The following is a 22653-nucleotide window of genomic DNA, read 5'->3' as shown; positions in this document are numbered from 1 at the left end:
CTTAAAATGGCGATTGTCTAAGAGCTCACTTGCAGGATCCTTAGAACCAGAAGGCTCTGAGTTTAGGGGTAGGGACAGTTAAGACAAGGAGTAGCGAACACAACTCTGGCTGCAATAAAAACTAAGTACAGAAGCCCAGTGCAAGAAGACCACAACACATTAGGCAAGAGATACCTGGGGCCTAGACCAAAGTAGAAGTTGTAGGGACAGGGAAACATGCATCATCTAAGAGATGCAGACAGAATAAAGATGGGGAGAAGCAGCCCCACATACCTTAAACGACCCTTTCCAACAATAGTAAGGGTGAGAGAAATTCATCTGTTACTCTCTACAAAGCCTGAAAACAAAGCAGAAAGAACCAGGGGCCAGAATTCCAGTCAGCACCGCTGCTACAGTGGGATCCAGGGCAAGTCACAGCCTTTCTGGGCCTCAGTTTCCCCACCAGTAAGCTTGGAGAGCTTGATATCTGCTTCCCCCCCCCCCCCCCATCTATCTCTTTTGGTAAAAGCTGTAAGTCACACCTGGAGCACGTGTGGTGACTGTGCCAGGCATGCCAGGGTCCACGCATAGCAACTGACAATCCCTGTGTCTGCCTCAGTGTGCGGTCACCCCGCACCCCTTGAGCCTAATTCCAAAAGCATGAGCCCCAAGCTTCGATTAGCTCAACCTTCTGTGTTCCTCTCTCTTCCGTTCCTTCCTTCTTAGCTCTCCTCCTTCTCTTTCTGCCTGCTGATTCTAATTTTACTTCTTCCTGTTCCTCGTTTTTAAACTAATTTATCCCTGCTCACTTACGTCTCTGGAGTTCAGTACAATTTTTCTTAGTAAACATGTATTAATCAAGTACCTGCTATGAAACAGGCCACGTAGCAAAGTCATAGAGAGCCTGGACCAGGAAGGCAGACAGTCTGAGTGGAAACCTGTGAGAGTTAATCTTATGTGTCAACTGGACTGGGCTAAGGGTAGCCCAGAGAGCTGGTAAAACATGATTTCTGGGTGTGTCTGTGAGGTTGTTTCCAGAAGAGGTTAGCATTTGAATTGGTAGAATGAGTAAAGAAGATTCACCTCACCAATGTGGTTCGGCACCATCCAATCTGTTGAGATTCCAAACAGAACAAAAAGGTGGAGGAAGGGCAAATTTGCTCTGCTTGAGCTGAGACATCCATCTTCTCCTGCCCCAGACATCGGCACTCCTGACTCTTGGGCCTTTGGACTCAGACCTGGACTTATACCATGGGCTCCCTGGGTTCTCAGGCCTTCAGGTTTGGACTGGAATTACACCACCAGCTTTCCTGGTCCTCCAGCTTGAAGATGGCAGATGATGGGACTTCTCAGTCCCCATAATTGCATAAGCCAACCCTTCATCGTAAGTCTCTTTCTATACATACATACACACACACACACACACACACACACACAGAGAGAGAGAGAGAGAGAGAGACACACACATATCCTATTGGTTCTGTTTCTTTGGAGAACCCCAATTAATACAGAACCTCAGCTCTGCCACTTGCTAGCTAGGTGGCCTAAGAAAAATTACATAGCCTCTCTATACCCCAGTTATCTCATCCGTAAAATGGGACTAAACACAGCATCTATCTCCGAAAGCTTTTGTGAGGATTACTGAGTTGAGTATGTGCAGTGCTTAGAACCGGCACAGAGAAAGCACTCAGGAAATGTTAGTTACTACTCCAGTTGCCGAGTTCCATTCTGTTGGGCGCACATGTGACCCACACAGGGTCACCACTCTCAGGCAGTCCAATTTAATAAGAATAAGTATAATATAAAGCAGGCCAAAATACCTGAGGAGATACAGAGAGGGTGGCTCGGTTCAAATGGGGGTGCTACAGCTGAAAGGAATCAGAAAAAGATTTCATGGCAAAGATATTCATTGGAAATGGGCCTTGAACAATTTGACCCGGTAAGAAAGGGAGGGAATTCCAGAGAAAGGGAAGAACATAAAAGCAGAAGGCAGGACAAACAGGGCACCGCATGTCTGAAGACTAGTAGGAAACTCAGTGCGGCCAGAGACTTGGGCAATGATGGAAAATAAAGGGGTTTTTGTTTTGTTGTTTGGCCGATGGCATGTGGGATCTTAGTTCGCTGAACAGGGATCGAACCCGAGCCCCCTGCATTGGAAGCGCACACACAGTCTTAACCACTGGACCGGCAGGGAATTCCCCCCACAGTGAAGCCAGCCTGGGGAAGCCCCTGACCACCAGCTGAGAACTCCTAATTCATTCATAGGCAGTGGGGAGCCACTGAAGGCTTTGGAGCAGAGACATGACAGGTCTCATGCCAGTCCAGACACAGTGTGCTGGGTGGACAGGGAGAGCCCTGCAGCTCTGCCTCCGTGAGGTCAGATGGATGCATGCCACACATATACAGTGGTCCTACCTATATGCTCGAGAGTACTCCTCTCTCCCTCTGGAGACGAGCGCACTGGATTCTTAAATGAGCAGTCTGAGTGCCCTTTTAATGCACTTAAATGCAGGGGTGTCTGGAAATGGATTTAAATTAAAATAATAAATCAATATGATCTCTTTCAATAAACAATCTGGCTACTGACTCCCCACTGGGCCCTCAACAGGGTGACGTTGTTCAGTTTAAAGGCAGCCAAACTCTTACTTAAATTAAGTGTCATCCCAGCTAAATGAAGACCAGATGCGCAAGCCAAGAAATCTAATAGGGTTTAAAGAAAGGATTTCTGTAAAAGAGAAAACTGGGGGAGAGGTAGCGTTGACCAGAAGACAGAAAGTGCTGAGAAGAAAAGTCAAACCAGGGCTCCAGATCCATAGGGTCACTGGCAAGGAAAGGCAGCGCGCTGCCCTAGAGCCCATCCAAACAGGGCCCTCATCTGGAAGCGGCGCCTAGCAGCCTACTCGGCTGTTAGCAACCTGTCACTCTTTCAGAAATCCCAGCCAGGGTAGCCAGACTTTCTATTTTGACCACAAAGTCCGGTGCTTAAAAGACAGCCCACACCCAGCTCCCCAGGTGGGAGAGAAACTTCAGGTGTAAGCCGCATACCAGGTGGACACTAGCCAATCCGAAGCAGGCCTGGGTTTGGGAGCTTAAACCTGAACCAAGCCAGACACGACGGTGATCCCTCATGGCCTCAGCCCCTTAAGCCTCCTGTTCCATAAGCAGCTTTTACACCATCCAGAGAAGGCAGAGTTTTTGTAGGCTCAGAACCCCTCTTCTGTCGAGTAGCTTTCACCAGGACCGCCTCTTAGTCTTTCAATGCAGGGAGGGAGGGACAAAGCAACCCACGTGCCCACAAGCCTCAGACGATGCACGTGGACTTCTAGGTCTTTGCTCTTTCAAGTGAGCAGGCAGCCTCCCTTGGGGACCCTGCTATCACTCTCTCCTTAAGCAGCCTGACCCTGTTTTATCAGCTGCTTCCACAGCTGTACCAACTGATGTCGCAAAGCCTAACTGAGGACCGGGGAGGAACAGCTTGCTTTGGAAGTTCCTACCTGAGCAGACTGGCTCAACCAGCAGCTTCAGAGAAGGGGGGATGGGATGCGACCGGTTTTAACAGGAGAACAAATACAGACGATGTGGACTCTGCACGGAGAAGCCCAACAGAGAGGTCAAGGCTGCACTCTGCAGTAACACATGTCCAACCAGCAGATAATCTCAACTGAGGTGACTTGGTGGTGACTTGTCTGCCTTTGAGACAGTATAGCAGTCAAGAGCCTGGGTTCCGGAACTGGAATCCTAGCCGTTTACTGACTGTGTGACCTTGAGCAAGTTACTGACACTCCTCTTCATAAAGTAATTGCAACGATTAAGTGAGTCACTATAGGCCAAACGCTTAGAACAGTACCTGTTACACAACAACTAACACTTACTGTAGACTTACTGTCATTGTTAGTTTTGAACTCTACAGTTGATTCTTGTGTGTCTGATGTTTGGGTATCACTATCACCTAAATGAAATGAAACCATTACCTCCCTGTCCTTTCCTGGTTCTTCCACGAAATGGCTCAAACAACTGAGGAGCTACCAGTCAAATTTTAAAATATTAACGACCCATATATAACCAGAACTATTCAAACTGTCTTCTCTTCCAGCTCTTCCTGGGGCCAGGATGAACAAAGACCTACCTGGGTCCACAAATGATAAAATGAAGCAGAGGCTGACGTGGCTGTGAACAAGGACATGAGATGAGTTCTGTGTCCAAGCTGCTTGGAGAGTGCCCCTTCCAGTGAGGTCCCCTTGCAGAAAGGCTGCAGGTGGCAGGGCTGCCCTGGAGGCCTGAGCACACAGCAAAGGCAGGAGCCCCACCTCCGTGAGGAGCTGAAGAGAGCAGAGCCTGGGATGTCTTAGGAAGGGCTGAGCTGGCTGGAGGGAACGGAAAGCGGGGATACTGACTTCCCTCAGCCTCACAGCCACCTGCAGCCAGGGGTGATTAAGTTACTCAGGACACAAGTCCCGGCCACGCAGAGATGCAAGCCAGGGACTCTGCAGCCCAGAGTCCACGCTCTCCCTACCACAGTCTCTAAAAAGAGAGGAGCAAAGGCCCAGGGCTCCGGCAGCTCAGGACAGAAGCTACGTGAGGAGGAACAGCTCAGAATGACTGTTTTCAGGGCAAATCCAGGGTGTGCACTCCACCTATTTAACAAGCCCTCGGGTGATGAGACTATTAACAGTGGCAAAGGAGAATGCCAAATCTTGTCAACTTGGTTAGTGGTTAAGGAAACAGGGTAAATTGCTAACAATCGCACGAACAAGGGTGATTCCAACTGGGTTGGTTACACAGAGCTCCTTGTGGAGAAGTGATTTGTCATTCCCACAGCTGACGCACGTGGTTAAATGCCTCTCCAGGGAGACAGAAGACTCAGGAACAGCAGCTGCCGCCCGTTATCTCTCACACTGATGCAACGCCAAAGGGCCGGGTGCCTACGGAAAAGGCAGACATGGCAGGTTTTCCACTGAGACCTGGGGTTTTCCACTCAGACCAGATTCAACCGAGAACAGCAGCGCCAAGTGGGAGATTCTACCAGCAAGGAGTCCTGACCAAGGGGCTTGTGGCACCCTTCTCACTGCCTTCTGGGTCCAAATGCCGCCTATCTGTACACGCACTTGGCAATTTACGTAGCCTTCTATGTGGTATCTCACTTAACCCTCACGAAAGAGCTATGAGGAAACTGGGCAAAATGACCCTCACTTTACAGAGGGGAAGGCTGAGGTTTGGGGACGTTAACTTGCTCACGGTGGTGCAACAGAGAAATAAACAGAGGGCTTCTGCCTCCAAGTCTAGAACAGCTCAGGAGGAAACATTCCAGCAAATGAGCTAGTGTGGGGATGCCTGGGGAAGGTTTCTCTCCAGTCACACAGGCAGCAGGGATGGAGAGAAAAGATGTTAATAGCCCCTGAGGATCTGTTACAGGCCAGGCACATGCTAATAAGCACCTGACATCATCATTGCCTTTCAGTCCGACAGGGTTGACTTTGTTCCTATTTTACGAAAGAAGAATTAGCATTCACCCCATGGCTCTCATTGATGATTACCAGTCCCCGCCCTGAAGGAGACACATACCTTGTGGTCTAAGTGCAGAGACAGAGGTCTCTAGAGGGGAAGCTCCTAGAAAGGATGAAAGCCCACACTGGCTCGTGCAGGACATGCAGAAGTTCCGCTGAGTCCTGAGGAGACAGACTTCGGCCATATTGGTAACGGGGAGCTTCCCAGGCAGAGGGAAGAGCAGGAAGGACATGGGCCCCAACAGGACACGTGCAGGGTCCTAAGAACGGCAGGACTGTCACTGTGGCCTGACGTGCCAGGCGGAACCCCTCGTGCATTGCTCCAAGTCCAGGCTCCAGCCTGTAGGTGATGACCTGTTGCCACATGGTTTTAAGCAGGACAACTCCTACAGACGTGCCTTTAGACAGATGAGCCAGGCAGCAGTGTGGAGGATGGGCAGGAGGGAGACAAGCCTAGGGCACAGCGACAAACCTTTACGAAGAAGGGCTACCGCAATCTCTGTAAAATGACGTGGGTACCCGCAGGGAGGGATGAAGAGGGAGAGACACAGTTGAGAAATATTTAGGGGGCAAACTCAGTAAGGGTGACTAAGGCTGCTGTCAGAGAAGAGTCTAAGGTGACTCTGAGGTTTCCAGCTTACATTCTTGGATTGATAAGATGCCTTTCAATGAGATAAGGAAACAATCACAGAAAAAAACAGCAGGGGAGAGGGTTCCAAGCAAAGAGAAGAGACTGCAGAAATGATGAGTTGTTTTTGACATGTTGAATTTAAGATGCCTCTGGGATAACCAAATGGGGGTGTCGCACAGGATGTATGAGTCTCAAAATCTAAAAAGAAGTTTATAAAAAAATCAAATAATGCCCACTGTCTGGCAGTGTTCCCAGACTGGAGAAAGGCACAATCAGGGACACAGGTGACGCTGCCTGGACTGATATCTGGTAAAGCAGGGACAGTCAGCATGTTCTTGTAGGATCTCTGACCCGGAGGTAAGCAAACTGATAGTATCAGAACCATGGCAAGACTCAGCTGTACCTCATTCAAGCTCTGGAGCGAATCCCAGATTCCCCACTTAGCAGTTCTGTGATCTTGGGCAAGTTATTTAACCTCTCTGTGCCTCAGTTTCCCCATCTATAAGAGGGGATGACCTTCACACCTGTGGTGAGGATCAAGTGATATAATACTTGTGAAGCACTTTGCACGTAGCCTGACACAGCACACAGGCACAGTCTGTAATCCACTCTGGTCATCACTGATAAGGACAATAAGATAATTAGTTTGAGCAAGCCATTCCACTCTGATGACCCTTATCTGTAATAAAACAGGGATAATGTGTGCTTTAACTTTATAACGTTATAAAAAGTTACTGGAGACATTAGGTGACAACGGACACGAAAATGACTTTAACAACTATAAGTACTACGAAAGTGAAGATTGGGCCTTTCAGCAGGGACCAAAGAGGTTTCCCACCAGCAGCTAAGGTCCTCAGTATTTGTTGCTGTGGATGTTCTGTTCCATGACTGTGCATCCCTGTCCTGTAATACATTGCTTTTGGTCCCAAGAGGAAACAACCACACACCAAAGCCTGCATGATGTGCTGAGTGCAAAAAGTCACAGCACAGAATACTATTCAGCCATAAAAAAGGAATGAAATTTTGGTTTATGCTACAACATGGGTGGTCCTTGAAAACATCACTCTTTAGCGAAATAAGCCAGACAGAGAAGGACAAACATTATCTGAGACTCCACTTATATGAGGACTCTAGAACAGGCAAAAATCAGAAAGACAGCAGAACAGAGGTTACCAGAGGCTGAGAGCAAAGAGGGAGTTACTGTTCAATGGGTAGAGAGTTTATGTTGGAGATGATGAAAAGGTTTTAGGTATAGATAGTGGTAATAGGTACAGAACAGTGAATTATTTAATGCCATTGAGCTGTACACTTACATATGGTTAAAATGATATTATGTATATACTTTTTTAAAAGGCACAGAAGTCATCAAAGCAAGGAGTGGATGCTCAGGGCAACCTTTTACTAACGGCAGGAACATGAACAAATAGGTCCCCAGAGACCGGTAGCAGTAATGAACTGAGGTTCTTCATCTCCTCCTGATGTGAAGGATAAACATCACTGGCTTCAAGAAGACCTCCGAGCATTAAGTAGGTCAGCACAAGAAACTGTGGGCTGCGCCAGGCAATATTCAAATGCTCCCATGGAAGCCCAATTACATCTTTTCTTATTCTTGAGTATAAATGGCTGTAATAAAGTAAGTCATCATCTTTAAAAGCAAGCATGCGTTAGCTTCTGATAACAACTGATTCTTACTAACGCTTCTCTGCTTACAGATAATGCATCTAGCAGCTCTGTCCCAGTTTTAAAATCATCCCCAAACTTGTTCACCTCAGGAGCAGAACCAAAGCTCCTCATGCAAAGTGACCTTTCAACCTCTGCAGATTCAGAGGAAAGATAAACGCATTTTCTCATGTGTGGTCCGACATTCGGTAGGTACCAAGTGAACCAGATTCACATGATATGTGATTCCTAGGAATAAACTCCTGGAAATAATCTACCATTTGCGCTTGGACTCTTGAGTCTCCAGCCACACTGAGCTTCTTGGCTATTCCTTGAAGCTGCAAAGCCCAGTTCCACCCCAGGGCCTTTGCACTTACTGTTCCTTCTGTCTGGGTAGCTGCCTCCAGATATTCACATGCCTTGCTTGCTCACTCTCTATCTCACATTCACATCTCTAGAGATTCAAAGGTCACCATAAACTAGAGGCCTTTTCCAACAATTCACATAAAATAGCTTCCACTCCCTACCTCCTGGCACTGTCTACCCTCATGCCCTGCTTTATTTTTCTGCAATTTACGTGTGATATTATATGTATATTGTCTCCTCCTTTACCTCCATCCCAACCACCAGAATATAAAATAATGTCCTGTCCATTCAGACAAGGACTTTGTTTTGTTGACTGCTATATCCCCAGAGCCTAAAACAATATTGGCTAATAAAAGGAAGTCAACACATTTTTTAGTGATTCAATATTTTTATAGATTATACACTATACAAAGTTCTTACACTATTATTGACTATATTCCCTCTGCTGTACATTATATCCCTGTGATTTACTGTAATATATTCCAGTAGTTTGTACCTCTTAATCCCCTTCACCTGTTTCACATCCCCCTCCCCTCTAGCAACCATTAGTTTGTTCTCTGTGAGTCTGTTTTGTTATATATGTTTGCTTTGTTTTTTAGATTCCACATATACGTGAAAGCATACAGCATTTGTCTTTCTCTGATTTATTTCATTCCAGATCCATCCATGCTGTCACAAATGGCAAGATTTCATTCTTTTTTATGGCTGAGTAATATTTTATTGTAATATATACAAAACACATCTTTAACCATTCATCAGTTGGTGGGCACTTAGGCTGCTTCTGTATCTTGACTATTGTAAATAATACTGTGAGAATGTGGAGAAAAGGGAACCCCAAGGGAACCCCAGTGCATTGTTGGTGGGAATGTATATTGGTACAGCCATTGTGAAAAGAGTATGGAGGTTCCTCACAAAATCAAAAAACAGAGGGCTTCCCTGGTGGCGCAGTGGTTGAGAGTCCGCCTGCCGACGCAGGGAACACGGGTTCGTGCCCCGGTCCGGGAAGATCCCACATGCCGCGGAGCGGCAAATCAAAAACAGAACCACCATACGATTCATCAATTCCACTCCTGAGTATTTATCCAAAGCAAACGAAAACATTAATTCAAAGAGATATATGCACCCCAATGTTCAACATGTTTTTTTAAATGAGTGGACAAAAAATTAAGTTCTCCTATCAGTACATCATTCTTTATATTGATGAGAATGCCTTGCCCAAGATTACCTAAAAAAGCAATGATTTGTTTCCTTTGGCTGAGAAGACAACAACTGTCACCATCCCTTTACACCCTGCTCAATCCACATCAAATGTTTTCTAAAACTTAATAAAGTCTGGGCCCCTTTTCAAGAAAAAAAATTTTGCAGACACTCAGCATTTGAATGAATAAATAATATATGGTATATCCATACTATGGAATATCATTCAGTAAAAAAAGAAATGAAGTACTGATACATGCCATAACACAGATAAACCTTGAAAACATTATGCTGAGCGAAAGAAGCCAGACATAAAAGGCCACACACTGTATGGCTGCCATTTATATGAAATGTCCAGAACAGACAATCCATAGAGACAGAAAGTAGACTCGTGGTTGCCTGAGGCTAGGATGGGGGGTAGTTGGGGGAGATTGGAAGGTGATGGCTAAGAAGTGCAGAGCTTCTTCTTGGGGTGATGAAAATATTCTCAAATTGATGATGGTGATGGTTCTTTACAACACTACGAATATACTAAAAAACCACTGAATTCTATACTTTAAATGGATGAGTTGCACGATATGGGAATTATGTCTCAATAAAGGTGTTACCAAAAACAGTGCTGGCAAATCATGTATACCATTTAAATATGTAAGACATAAAACTGGATATAAGCTGCTTACACACACAGGTCTTTTACAACTTTATAAATTAAACACAAATTGTATAACCAATAAATTCAAAGCAAAGATGTTCATGTCAGAGGAGATTTTGTTATTCAACTGAAATTATATCCCTTCTCACAACAGGAATATGTGGTGAGTACCTGATGCAAGTTCTTTGGAGTTCAGCACACACAAAATTGGATGACAGTATTCTGACAACCAGCATAGCACAGGTGCCAACAAATCAGAAGATACTGGAACTAATCAGAAAACACAGCAGTCACACAAGCCACGAGCAACTCAGAGCCACCCCGGGGAGTGTGGCCGCATTGCAGCCCTGCCTGCAGTCCTGCGCTCCATGTGCAGACTCCATTTTTCTGCCACTTCCTTCTGTTCCCACCACTGCAAAATCTTAATTCCTACAAGGTGTGGTACCGTCACTTTTCCTTCTCATAATGAATGAGAATTCATTATAGACATATTGTGAACTTTTTCTTCAGGGCATGACAATTACAGAACTATCTGGTGCCAACATAAGGAAACAAACACAACTGTAGACAGTAAAACAGTTGGCAGCACTCAGGCATAATATGGCCCTTCCTAGAGTCTGGAATAGGCTTCTTTTACTTTGCTACTGGATCAAATGAAAACACAAAATTTTTTAATTCTTATAAAGAACTCAGACCCTGGAGACTACAGCCCTAAATTCCAAGAGAGCCACAGAACCCATTTTGAGAAACACTCATCTACAGACTAAGGGAAAAAAATAATTGGCATGCAAAGCTGATGTCTTTAAAAGCTAACATTTACTGGGTGCTTAAGTGTGTCTGACAACCAACTTGTATGGTTTTCTGACCCCACTATCCCTGTCCAATACACACTAATTAGAAAGGGCCCAGCGGCTGGGCCCGTGAGCCATGGCCACTGAGCCTGCGCGTCCGGAGCCTGTGCTCCGCAACAGGAGAGGCCACAACAGTGAGAGGCCCGCGTACCGCAAAAAAAAAAAAAAAGAACCTTGAGATGGGGGAGATCATCCTGGATCATCAGAGAAAGGAGGAAGAGCCATGTAATGATCAAGGTCCTTATACATGTGAGGGGAAGGCAGCAGAGTTAGAGCGGGGGTTGGAGTGATATGATTGCTGACTTTAAAGATGGAAAGGGGCCAAGGACGAAGGAATTCAGGCAGCCTCTAGAAGCTGGAAAAGCAAGGGCACAGATTCTCCCTAGAGCCTCAGAAGAAAAACAGCCCTGCCAACTCCTTGATTTTAGCCTCATTTCAGACTTTTGACCTCCAGAACTGGAGGATAACGGTAAGATAATAAACTTGTGTTGTTTTAAGCCACTATGTCTGTAGTAATTTGTTACAGCAGCAATAGGAAATTAATAGGGCCATGCTAGGTCTGTGTTACGATCTAAGCTGCTCGGAGGTAGACTTGCCAACTCTGAATTTGGGAAGAGAAGGAAAACAATTCATGACAAAAGAGCAAATGATAGTGGGGGTAGCCACTTAGGGGGAAAGTTACATAAAGGGGATGAAATGATTCCTGGACAAAGCCTCCCAGAAGCAGGTAAAACATAGATTTCGTGGCTGAACGTATGAAGAGGCCACGTGCAGGGGCTTAACGCCTGTGGGGAGGGAAACACAACTCGAGTCACTGCTCCATAAAGCTACTGGTGCCCCCAGTCCCCGGATCTTCTCCCAAGAGCATTTCATTCCTGTTCTCCCAAGACCATCCAGGACCTTTTTATATTTGTTTGTTTGTTATTGTGAGAGAAATTTCTGGAAGAGGTGGCACCACTGGAAGGGAGATGTAGGAAAGAGGAGAGCTTGGCCACTTCCTGGTCACCTGCCCATTCTGTTCCAGACCACGGATCACACCACTCCTGAGCAGTCCTTGAGAAATCAAGTCACTGTTCAATGGCAAACTCTGATCCCATGCTGGACTACCGTGAAAGCTGTTTGCAGGGTGGCCGAGGATGTACCCAGCCCACAGCCAGAGGAGCCACGATGGGAGACCACACAACTCTGAGTGCATCTGGTTGCACGCACATACCCCTCCAGGTCCAGCTGCATGGCCTCTGTGAGGCTACACTACATTTCTACTGCAGGGATCTGTCCCCTGGGTTTTTAAACAGCCATGAATCTGGTCTTCAGCCACATATCTGTCTTCTCTCCAGCCCTGACGGCCCAGCAAGATGCCTCTCTCCTTCCCCACCTGAGGCTTCCCTTCCAGCAGCTACGACAGGTTCCAAAGGTGAGAGAGTAACAGAACACCAGCTGCCACTCTGCAGCCCAGCCTGTTGGTTAGGTCTGACTCCACTGCAGCCCTCCTCCTCCCTGGCACTCCCTCAGTAGAGCCTCGCTGGGTTTCACTGCTTCATGCTCACATGGTTATCAACTAAGATGAATTTTCTCAGTGACTAACAAAAGTCTACTCAGCAAAGGCTGGCACCCTGCCAGACACTGGGAATACAGTTGCTACAAGTGCTATATGAAAGAGAGAGGTGTGGTGCCACAAGATCACGACCTAGTGGGGGAAGCCTCCCGAAGGATGTGATGTTTGCACGGAAATCTGGAAAAAGACGCTGGCTATCAAAAGGAGCTAGATGAAGCAGCTCAGTGTCTCTCAGGGTATTTACCTGCATTTATGAAATGCTTTGAAACCCAGAGGAATGTACAAAAATGATACCGATGAATATAAATTGTCCTTTTCGGTTTATAAAGTGTTTTTTCATGCGTTATCCCAGACTCAATGAGAGCACCAGAGAGAGTATCATCCTTTCCCCTTTATAAACAAGGAAAGTGAAATTAATGGCAGTCAGATACCTCACCAAGGTTACACAGCAAGTCAAGGGGACTCGAGTCCAACTCTCATTATTCTTCACTGAGAGCTCTTTTGACTACACAGCTTTCTGAGGAAGCTAAAAAGTGCAATGGGGGAAATGGTATTAATATTTGGGAACAATGGACTTGAAAATCATACCAAATATTTGGCTGCCAAACTCACCTATTCACACAGCAGGCCCAATGGTGCAAAGCCAGTAGCCTGATTCCAGTATTACTGGCCACCCTTCAACTTTCAACCAGTTAACTTCCAAGCAAGCGACCCCAGTGTGTCAGACCAACTGTGGGTTCATGCAGAACTTCTCTGAACTTTGTGAATTGTTCTAAGCTGCGCAGCTTTAAAAAAAAAAAACAAAAAAGGGCTTCCCTGGTGGCGCAGTAGTTGAGGGATGCAGGGGATGCGGGTTCGTGCCCCGGTCCGGGAAGATCCTACATGCCGCGGAGCGGCTGGGCCCGTGAGCCATGGCCGCTGAGCCTGCGCATCCGGAGCCTGTGCTCCGCAACGGGAGAGGCCACAACAGTGAGAGGCCCGTATACCACAAAAAAAAAATAATAATAATAAATAAACCGTATCCCCTCTTCTCTTGTTTTCTTCATCCAGCTAGCATCTTCTCAGACCTTTGGATCCTTGGTAGACAAAGAGCAGGATAATCATCCAGTGCTTCTGGGGAATATCTCTTAAGCTTCCTTCCTGCCTGGGTCATCATAGGGATCAGAGGAGAACAGGTGGGTCAACCCAATACAAGGCAGCTAGTATGGAGTGGGGGAAGTATGTGATCTGGAATTAAGAGGGCCTGCTGATTTGGTCTGGCCTCCACCACTTAGCTTATGCTATTTGGTAGACAATAAACAAGGCAGGTGTGGTAGGCGGAATGATGGGCCTCCAAAGGTGTCCATGTCCTAACGCCTGGAACCTGTGACTATGTTACCTTACATGGCAAAAGGACTTTGAAGATGTGATTTAAGAATTGAGAGATGGGAAGATTATCCTGGATTATCCATATGGGCCCAGTGTAATCACAAGTGTCTTTATTTATAAGAGGGAGGCAAGAGGGTCAAAGTCAAAGAAGCGGATGTGGTGATAGAGAGTTCAGAGTGATGAGGCCACAAGCCAAGGAACACAGGCAGCCTCTAGAAGCTGGAAAAGGCAAGAAACAGATTCTCCCCTAGGGCCTCTAGAAGGAACACAGCCTTGCTGACCCATTTTTATTTTAGCCCCATAAGACTCATTTCAAACTTCTGACCTCTAGAACTGTAGATAATAAACCTGCATTGTTTTAAACCAGTAAGACTGTGGTATTTGTTTCAGTAGCAACAGTAAACCAATACAGAAAATAAGAGAAACTGAAGATTTCTTAAGAGTAAGACAAGGGAACAGACCAGGGTCTTCGTGTGTCAAGGGGACTAGCTAAAGGTACCTCTTTCAACCTTGGGGAAAGTGGCAAATCCTGAATAAGGAAACAAAAAAAGAGCAGATCCAAAAAAACTATTGCTACCCACAGCTGCAGTTCATTCCAACTCAGTTTGATGGTCAGGGCTTCCCAAAATTCATCCCAACTCCCAACTAATCCATGGAAGTTCCTAGAAGCTGTCCAAAGAAAACAAGGAAGCAAAAAACGTGCAGTGAATTTCCACTGGCCTTACTCTGCAGCAGTGCTGGGCTGGGCATCAGAAGATCTGGGTCTTCCTCCTGTGTGGCCTTGGGCCTCTAAAATCTGAGGGATAAACTGCAATTACACAGTCACTTCCAACAATGAATGATGTGCTACGATTCTGTGCCTGAAGTACACAGAAGACTGAGTTTAAACAAGTACATTTTATTGGGGAAAAGTCCTCATTCATTCAGGAAACACTACTGTGTACTAATGGTCAGGCACTAAGTTAGGCAGGTGAGGTTCAAAGACAGTATGATGTGACGTGGTCACCTCCCTCCAGGAGCTGCAAGTCCTCCCTGAGCCACAATATCCTCATCTCAGGGGTCATCTGGCTGCAGTATCTACTGATTATTGACTCCATCCCTCTGTAACCCACAGGTCTTTCCCTGTCTCCCCCAAGTTGGGTTACATCTCCCAGCTACACACTTTCTTAGCTTCTTACCCTTTTTCTAATAATATATGGTTATTCATGTGCCTGGCTCGTCCATTACTAAATATAAGCACCCAAAAGAATATTGAAACATTAGCCTAGGATAGAGTGTTCCATAAATATCTAATGAATGAATGAGTGAATAAATGAATGAGTGCACACGCATTATGCTGGCTGACATGGCTGGAGAGCCTGGTGTCCCCTTCCTTCCTCCATGCCCCGTCTTCCCACCTCTCATCAAACAGAGGTAACAAACGGGAACACTCCAGGCTAATCAAATGAAATAATGTATGTGAAAGTATGTATGTTTAAAGTTGTAAATGTACGAGTTATAAATATATATGAATAACTATCAGCCACAGGACAAAAGGAAACACTAGACACCCTTCCCCAGCCGAGCAGGGCTGGCTCTCCGGCTCCTCCCTTCTTCCTCCCCCATCTGTCTGCCAGGTCTCAGGCTCTCACCTGCATGGTCTCCACACACAGCCTCCAAACACACTGCCCTGGGAACATGCCACGCTAGTCACCAGAGCCTGACCAACAGCTGTGCGTCCGAGCAAAGGGACACTGCGTGACCAGGGCAGGGCAGGGCCGGGCCAGAAGTGGTTCTACCTGGAGTGTTAGAGAAGCAGAAGGTGAAAGAGCTAAATTAAGGAGAGGCCTTCTAAGAAGTGCTGATGAATTCACCCACTTATGTGCCAACTCATACTATGCCAACTGTGCTAATGCTGCACTTACAACCATTCACAGCCCCAGATCTAGTCCTTAGAAGTACAGTCTAAGGAACTCCCACACCCTGGCATTGGGTAGTTCAGGCAGGAGGCCCCTGTGACAGCAAGTAACCTGGCAATCCATTGTGAACCCATGTCCTGTTCCCTGAGACTACCCAGAAACACTCCAAGGGCTGAGTGGTCCCCACCCCCAACAAATCCTTACCAGAAAAAGACAATTCATCTATTTAAAGAAAATTCATCTATTCATCTATTTAAATTCATGTGTACCAAGAAGGTACACGTTACTGAGAAGAAAAAAAAATAATCTTGGAACCCTTTTATACTGTTGCAGGAATTAAAAATGGTGCAACCGTTATGGAACACAGTACGGAGGTTCCTCAAAGAGCTTTTAAAAAGAACTACCATATAATCCAGCAATCTCACATCTGAGTATACAACCACAGGAATTCAAAACGGGATCTCAAAGAGATATGTGCATATCTCTGAGATCCCGTTTTGTTCAGAAGCGTTAGTCACATGCCCCTGCGAATAACTGTTCACTGCAGCATTATTCACAGTAGCCAAAAGGTGGAAGAAACCCAAGGGTACAGCAGATAAACGGATAAAGAAAATGTGTTACATACATTCAACCGAGTACTATGCAGCCTTAGATAAGGAAGGAAATCCTGTTACATGCTACAATATGGATGAACCTTGAGGACGTTATGCTTAAGTGAAATAAGCCATTCACAGAATGGCAAAGTATGATTCCATAGATATGAGGTATCTGAGTAGTCAAAAGCACAGAAAGAGAAACTGTAAACGTGGCGGCCAAGAGCTGGGGGGAGAGGGAAGAAGAATTAGTGTTCAAGGGGTAGAGAGTTTCCGTTTTGCAAGATAAAATTTTAGAGTGCTCTGTTACACAACAATGTAAATACACTTAACACTATCGAATTATACACTTTTAAACGGTTAAATATGTGATGTGTTTTTAACCACCATAAAAAAAAAAATCTTTGAAAGCACATGAGAAAAGAAAAAGATGCCGAAGACAGGTAAATTTTAAAAGAAGATCTATATGGCGAGGGAACCAATGAGAAATGGGGAAAAGAGAGAGGAAAAACACCAGTCAAATCAACAGTCCATTTATTTAGCTCAGAGTCAACACTGCAGGTGTGGCACTAGGGCAGGAACAGGAATCCATACAGCTGCTGGGACCCCAACTCAGAAGATGAATCTGGCCAACCTCAGGCCAATCCCTTCACTCCAGGTGCTTCCCTCTCTGTGAAACGGAGACAATCTGCACTGTCCTGTACAGAGCTCCAGAGAGGATCAGGGAGACTGGCGTCTAAAGGGCCTGGCGAGGCACGACCCATTTCACAGACGTAAGGTACCGTGATCCTTAGAGGAACTGCTTCCCTCTGAGGACGAGATACTGCTCAGGGCCAAGCTGGAGGCCTGCATCTTGTGAACCCACAAGAGCATCCAGGAACCAAACTCCGCAGTGTCCTGCCCAACTTCAGCCTGGCACCATTCAACACAAAAGGACAGAGTCAGGCACGGCCTTTTACACAGAAATCACATGCCCTAGTTCTCGACAACTGTAGTTACAGGCAAGACAGCTTTTGAAAGGGAGAGAAGAAAAGAAAATACCAGCCTGGACCTGGCAGTGAATTGGGGGGTTCAGGGTAAAACACACACCCAGAGTTCTTAGTGGTGGTCAGACTAAACAAGTGACTGGACAGCCAGACCAAACAGCTTTCTGGCCACTTCATTTCTCCCTCTAATTTAATGAGCTGCTCATTAAGCACCAGAAGCAGGTCACAGGGAACCGAGCTACTGGCACCTGGCCAGTTGGGCTGACAGGTGATGAGGGAAGAGGACACAGGGGCCACACTCCAGCCCCAAAGGCCTCCAGATGCCATGCATGGCCAGCCCCACCACATACCCTGACCCGCCATTGCTTCGAGGGGATGTTTTCCTGTACCTCTGTTCTTTCTACAAAGTTGTATTTCTGCCACTGACTCCCTCTCTGGGGAAGCTCCATGTCCCTACCTTTTGGTTCTCCAGCTGGGATCATCACCCAAATGAGGGAGCAGCACAGTCCTGGGCAGGAATCCCAGCTCCAACTATTGACACCAATTTGATCTAGAATTAATTATTTAATGCCCCAGGCTTCCATTTCCTCATCTACAAAATTTAACAATAATACCCTCACCTCATCTAGAGTAGCTACAAATAATAACATTATTTCCATATTAAAAGGCCGCATAGCACAGGGAGATCAGCTCAGTGCTTTGTGACCGCCTGGAGGGGTGGGACAGGGAGAGTGGGAGGGAGGGAGACGCAAGAGGGAAGAGATATGGGAATATATGTATATGTATAACTGATTCACTTTGTTTAAAAAAAAAAAAAAAAAAAAAAAAAAAAAAGAGGCCTAATAAAGCACCTATCACATAGTAAGTACTGAATAGTAGCTACTATTATTGATAGCTACTATTAATATTTATTACTCTAATAATGATAGTGATATTAGCAACAGCATATGTGCTGTCTCTTAGTCAAATATGAAGAAAAGAGGGACTTTTTCTGTTGAAACCCCAAGGTCACAACCATGATGAGAGCAGTAACCTATCCTCACAAGAGCAACACCCCAGATATGCTCAGCTGAGGCCTTGGTGCTTTCTACCTGAGCAGGAAGGTGAAGGAAGAGAAGAGGCCTGGGGATTACTGAATGCCAGGCCTGAAGCCAAAGGTGTGATGCGTTTTGCATGTTCTCACGAAACCAACTGGAGAACTGCATTCAGGCCACATGCCCACCACTTCTAGACCTCTATGACTCTCTGAGCCTCAGTTTAATCTAGAAAATGAAGGAAACGTGACCCCTACTTCGCAGCTTATTATGAACATTAAATGAACTCATGTGAAAGTGACTCATTTCTATGTCTATGAAAAACAGTACTGCTGTATTTAATAGTAGTTTCAACAAATTCCACTTAACAATAAAAAATGATGAAGGACTGGGAGGGCCAAAGCAGTGAAAATATTATTTTAGTAGGTTGATGAACTGCTTAGAGAAACAGAAGCAAACACCCTAATTTTCTTCCCAAAATTGCTGTCATTGAATTGAGGTCTCTGTTGCTCAGATGAACTGACTGAAAGTAAAACTGGCAAAAAGCAAAATGAAGCTCCCAACATCTATATGTTTTCCACTGAGGTGAGTAGATTCTTCTAGAAGACAAAGAGCTCAAACCAGGCTGCATTCAGGATGACCAATCCAGCCACCTCCGACTCCAATTCTCTCCAAAAAGTCATGACAATTTGCTTGACCAATCCCAACCCTACCTTCGAAACGCACAAATCTAATTTCCTCTGTTTCATGACAGAGCACATGGGCAAATTCCTTCACAGTGATCAGAAGACAACTTAATTTTTATTCCATCTCTGCTCCGTGTACCCCAGACTCCAAAAGCAACAGGTTGGAAAGTTGATCAAATTCTACTCTAGAGTACCAGAAATGGCAGAAGAGAACCCACACACATGTCCAGAGCCTAAAGCAAACCAACCAAGGAAATTCTGTTGAAATCCCACATTTGTTCTTAAAAATTTAAGTAGATCCTCTTTATGTACCACAAAAAAACTTCACTTTTTAAATGCGTTGAGCCAATTATCAGCTAATTACTAATACTGAACCTTTTCACTAAAATCTTTGAATAAAAAAGATACTTCACCAGTCTCTCTCATTCCCTGGCAGAACCCACACAACCTCAAGGGTAAGGTGTCTCAGTTTGAGAAGCAGCAGGTCATAAGAGAGGGAGGGTGGTAGCCCTCCAGCCATCCTATATCCATTTTACCTTGGTCTTTAATCGAGATCAACCACCTAACTCAGAACAGCTCCCCTGGACCGTACAGGGGTCTTGCAAAGAGTGCAGCCATCCATTTTGGTACCTCCAGTACTTTCTAAAAGGGCGGACGCCTGAGTTCCGGCTCCACACAGCCCCACCTCCAGCCACTCACCCGGATCCGACGCATGGCAGCCACAATCTCCACTCTGCTGTTGGGCCTTGGCACGTCCAGGCTTCCGACATACTGTGGGGAAAGAAGCAAACACTCACTGAGAAGAGGGATGGCAAATGTCCCTAATCACAGAATGTTAGGGCTGGAAGGACTTTGGAAGTCATCAAGTTCATCTTCCCATTTTACAGATGAGGAAATTAAGAGCCAAAAGGATGTCTTGAGACTATTTCTAACTTTATAAGAAGCAAAACAAGAAACTGCTTCCTTTTCATCTCATTCTTAATCAGAGATGCAGCCAAGGACTGTGTTTAAACAAGCAGCCTTCCGAAACAGAAAGAGCTGGGTATGAAGAATCTCCCACCACTATCTTTGGGGCAGGCTACTTTGCCTTTGTCTCAATTTCCTCATCTGTAAGATGGGATTTCAGTAAAGATAAAATGAGCTAAGGTATAAATCTCTTACACAAATCTGGTCTGCATGCATTAAAGCCGTCCAAAAGAATAAGAAAGATGAATATCTACTTTTTTAAATTAATGGAACTTCATTGAGTTAGCCCTGGAGACCTCACACATTTGAGTAATTTCCTAAATGGAGAAAAAGAATGGACTAGTTATGTATTAAAAAACTTAACTTGATCAAACTTTTAAGTTAATTTTAAAACCAAACGACATACAGGTTGTCTAATGCTGCATATAATTTCTTGCTGTACACTATTCAAATAATGCAGATATATGCAGAATAAAAGAATAAAGTCCCCCACTGTCAACAGTCTGATGTACATCTCTTTTTGTATATTAATGGACATATATATATATATTCACAGACACCCAGAGGAATTTCTTTTATGTAAAAAGTTCATACTACTCACGTTGATTTTTTAAACTTTATTAAATATAACTTGGACATCTTTCTCCACCACTGCATACAGGTCTATCACATTACATGTGATGGCTCCCCTGATGACTGATGGACGCTTACCCTAGGGCACTATTACAAAATTGCTTCCACAAACCTCCTTATCTACACACCTTTGAGCTCATCCAAGTAGGATGATGAGCTACAAGTGGGATTGCCGGATCAAAATTATAGATTATTTCTAGATAACATTACTTAGCAGGATGAAACTAGAAAAGAGGACAACCCAACATTTATTAAGCACCATCCCATTCCACACTGACCCACTGGAATTTATCTTTCCTTTTTACACACACATGTAAAATAGCCCAGAGGATATCCTAGAAATTAACAGCTCCAGGATAATTTAAAAGTCTACGCAACCAAAGATTGCATTAATAGAAGATAAGAGCAGGACAGTCATTTCTACAGAAAACATATTTCCTGTGGTTACGGGAATATAAGGTTCCTCCTAAAATTTGGAGTTAAGGCTGGCCCCAGTGAGGAGGGTTTCAAAAACTAAATACTGGGAAAGGATTTCCCCTAGTACTGATCCCCGGTTTGTGCTAACACACTAAAGATCAAGATTCCCAGCAGCCTGTAGGAAGTCTGGGCCCCAGATGGACAGCCTGACCACAGCAGGTAAACAAAGCCCCCTGGATCTAAGGATCTAAGCATGCTGTCAGCTTTAACCATGGCTGGCGTTTCTGCCCTCTGAGCTCTGCTGGGGCCCCACCGTTTGTCAGCATGTCAGTGACCCACATAGCCAGGAATGACGTGAGGCCGGGTTTGTGACTGCCCAACTTCAAAGCACCCCCCCCCCACCACCACCGGGAGCAGTTTCCGTGCCCCCTCTCCTTAGCGCTGCATGCCTGATGGCTCCTGCCCTGAACTCTGAGCAGTCAGGGCTGACTTGGCAACCAGACCTTCAGGGCTTGTGTTCCCTCTGGCATCACATGAGAGCCTGGATCTCAAGACCGAGCAAGGTCACCCATTACAGGTAAACCTGAAGGACTGAACGGTCCTCCCACGCTGATCCCTGCAAAACCCCAGGAAAGGGCCTGCTACCCAGTGAGGTCCACAACTGGGCCTGATTGCAGACGCCCAGATGGGTCCCATCCCCATCCCTTCTCAAGAAGGGGCACCGCTGGACTGAGAATCCCAAAGCATTCGGGGTACAGTGAGGATGGAAGCAACACGGACAGAATGGAGAGGCAGCTTTCTAGCTCTGGACAAGGTTTCCTAACAAGGGAGTAGCATCCTGCCTGTGAGGTGAGGACACCCAACATCTTCATGCTATTAGTGCCTCCTTGACGTCATCAGCCAAGCTGGTACATGTGCACGCATACACCACACACCTTCACACACACACATCAGTGCACATACATTCACACACCTCATGTGCCACGTGCATACACATGACTGATCACCTCTCTCTCTCTCACACACACACACACACACCCCCCCCACACAAAGCATGCACACGGTCATCCCACACTCACTAACACATCCCACTTGTATTCACACCACACACTCACTCATCCTCCTTCCCAATCATGTGAAGAAAATCACAAATCTGCCTTTCTGAGGAGAGTCTGGAGCAGATAACCCATCCTTACCATAGCTGCACCTTACGGTTATTCAAGGAGATTAAAAGGAAACACGAAGTAGGGATCAAAAGCCAAATACCACACTAATCATGAACCAAAAAACAGTGACAATTTCAGGGAAGCAGGGGAGGGGTCAGAAGTCCCACTCCTCAGGGCAAAACCAGAGAGTACGATAAGTGATTACTGCCGTTATGTACGTGTATAACAAAAAAAACCAAAAAAGTATCTCGATACCTAAACATTACCACCTCCACAACTAGCTTCAGTCCATTCTGAGGCTCCATTCTGGGCACAGTGTAAGACACAGTCGTAGACCAGACCCACCTGAAAGGTGGTTCATACAACCACTCAAGTTTAAAAATATCAGGGCCTGCTTCCTTTTCATTACCACCTAGAAAGAAAAAAAAAAAAAAAACTAGAAGGGAGATGCAAATTGTACTAAGTAACCAACATATGAGATTTATCCAAGTCAGTTTTTTTTTTTTTTTTTT

General features: G+C 45.5%; 1 protein-coding gene across 4 annotated transcripts in view; it reads right to left on the bottom strand.

Annotated features, from left to right (window-relative positions):
* The window catches only part of LOC112403901 (carboxyl-terminal PDZ ligand of neuronal nitric oxide synthase protein-like), a 301211-nt gene that overhangs the window by 201363 nt on the left and 77195 nt on the right, over positions 1-22653 (bottom strand). For all 4 annotated transcript variants that reach the window (XR_003004013.1, XM_024751627.1, XM_024751628.1 and 1 more), the window contains exon 2: positions 19659-19730. Coding sequence is in view for 3 of the 4 variants with exons in the window: in XM_024751627.1 (XP_024607395.1) it covers positions 19659-19730 (72 nt within the window). In the remaining variant the exon portion in view is untranslated. The remainder of the gene's footprint in view (positions 1-19658; positions 19731-22653) is intronic.

This window comes from Neophocaena asiaeorientalis, unplaced genomic scaffold (assembly GCF_003031525.2).
Source record: "Neophocaena asiaeorientalis asiaeorientalis breed wild unplaced genomic scaffold, Neophocaena_asiaeorientalis_V1.1 scaffold156, whole genome shotgun sequence".
In the NCBI taxonomy this organism is placed as follows: Eukaryota; Metazoa; Chordata; class Mammalia; order Artiodactyla; family Phocoenidae; genus Neophocaena; species Neophocaena asiaeorientalis.
Note: the sequence above shows the minus strand (reverse complement) of the source record. Positions and strands in the feature narration are given on the sequence as shown.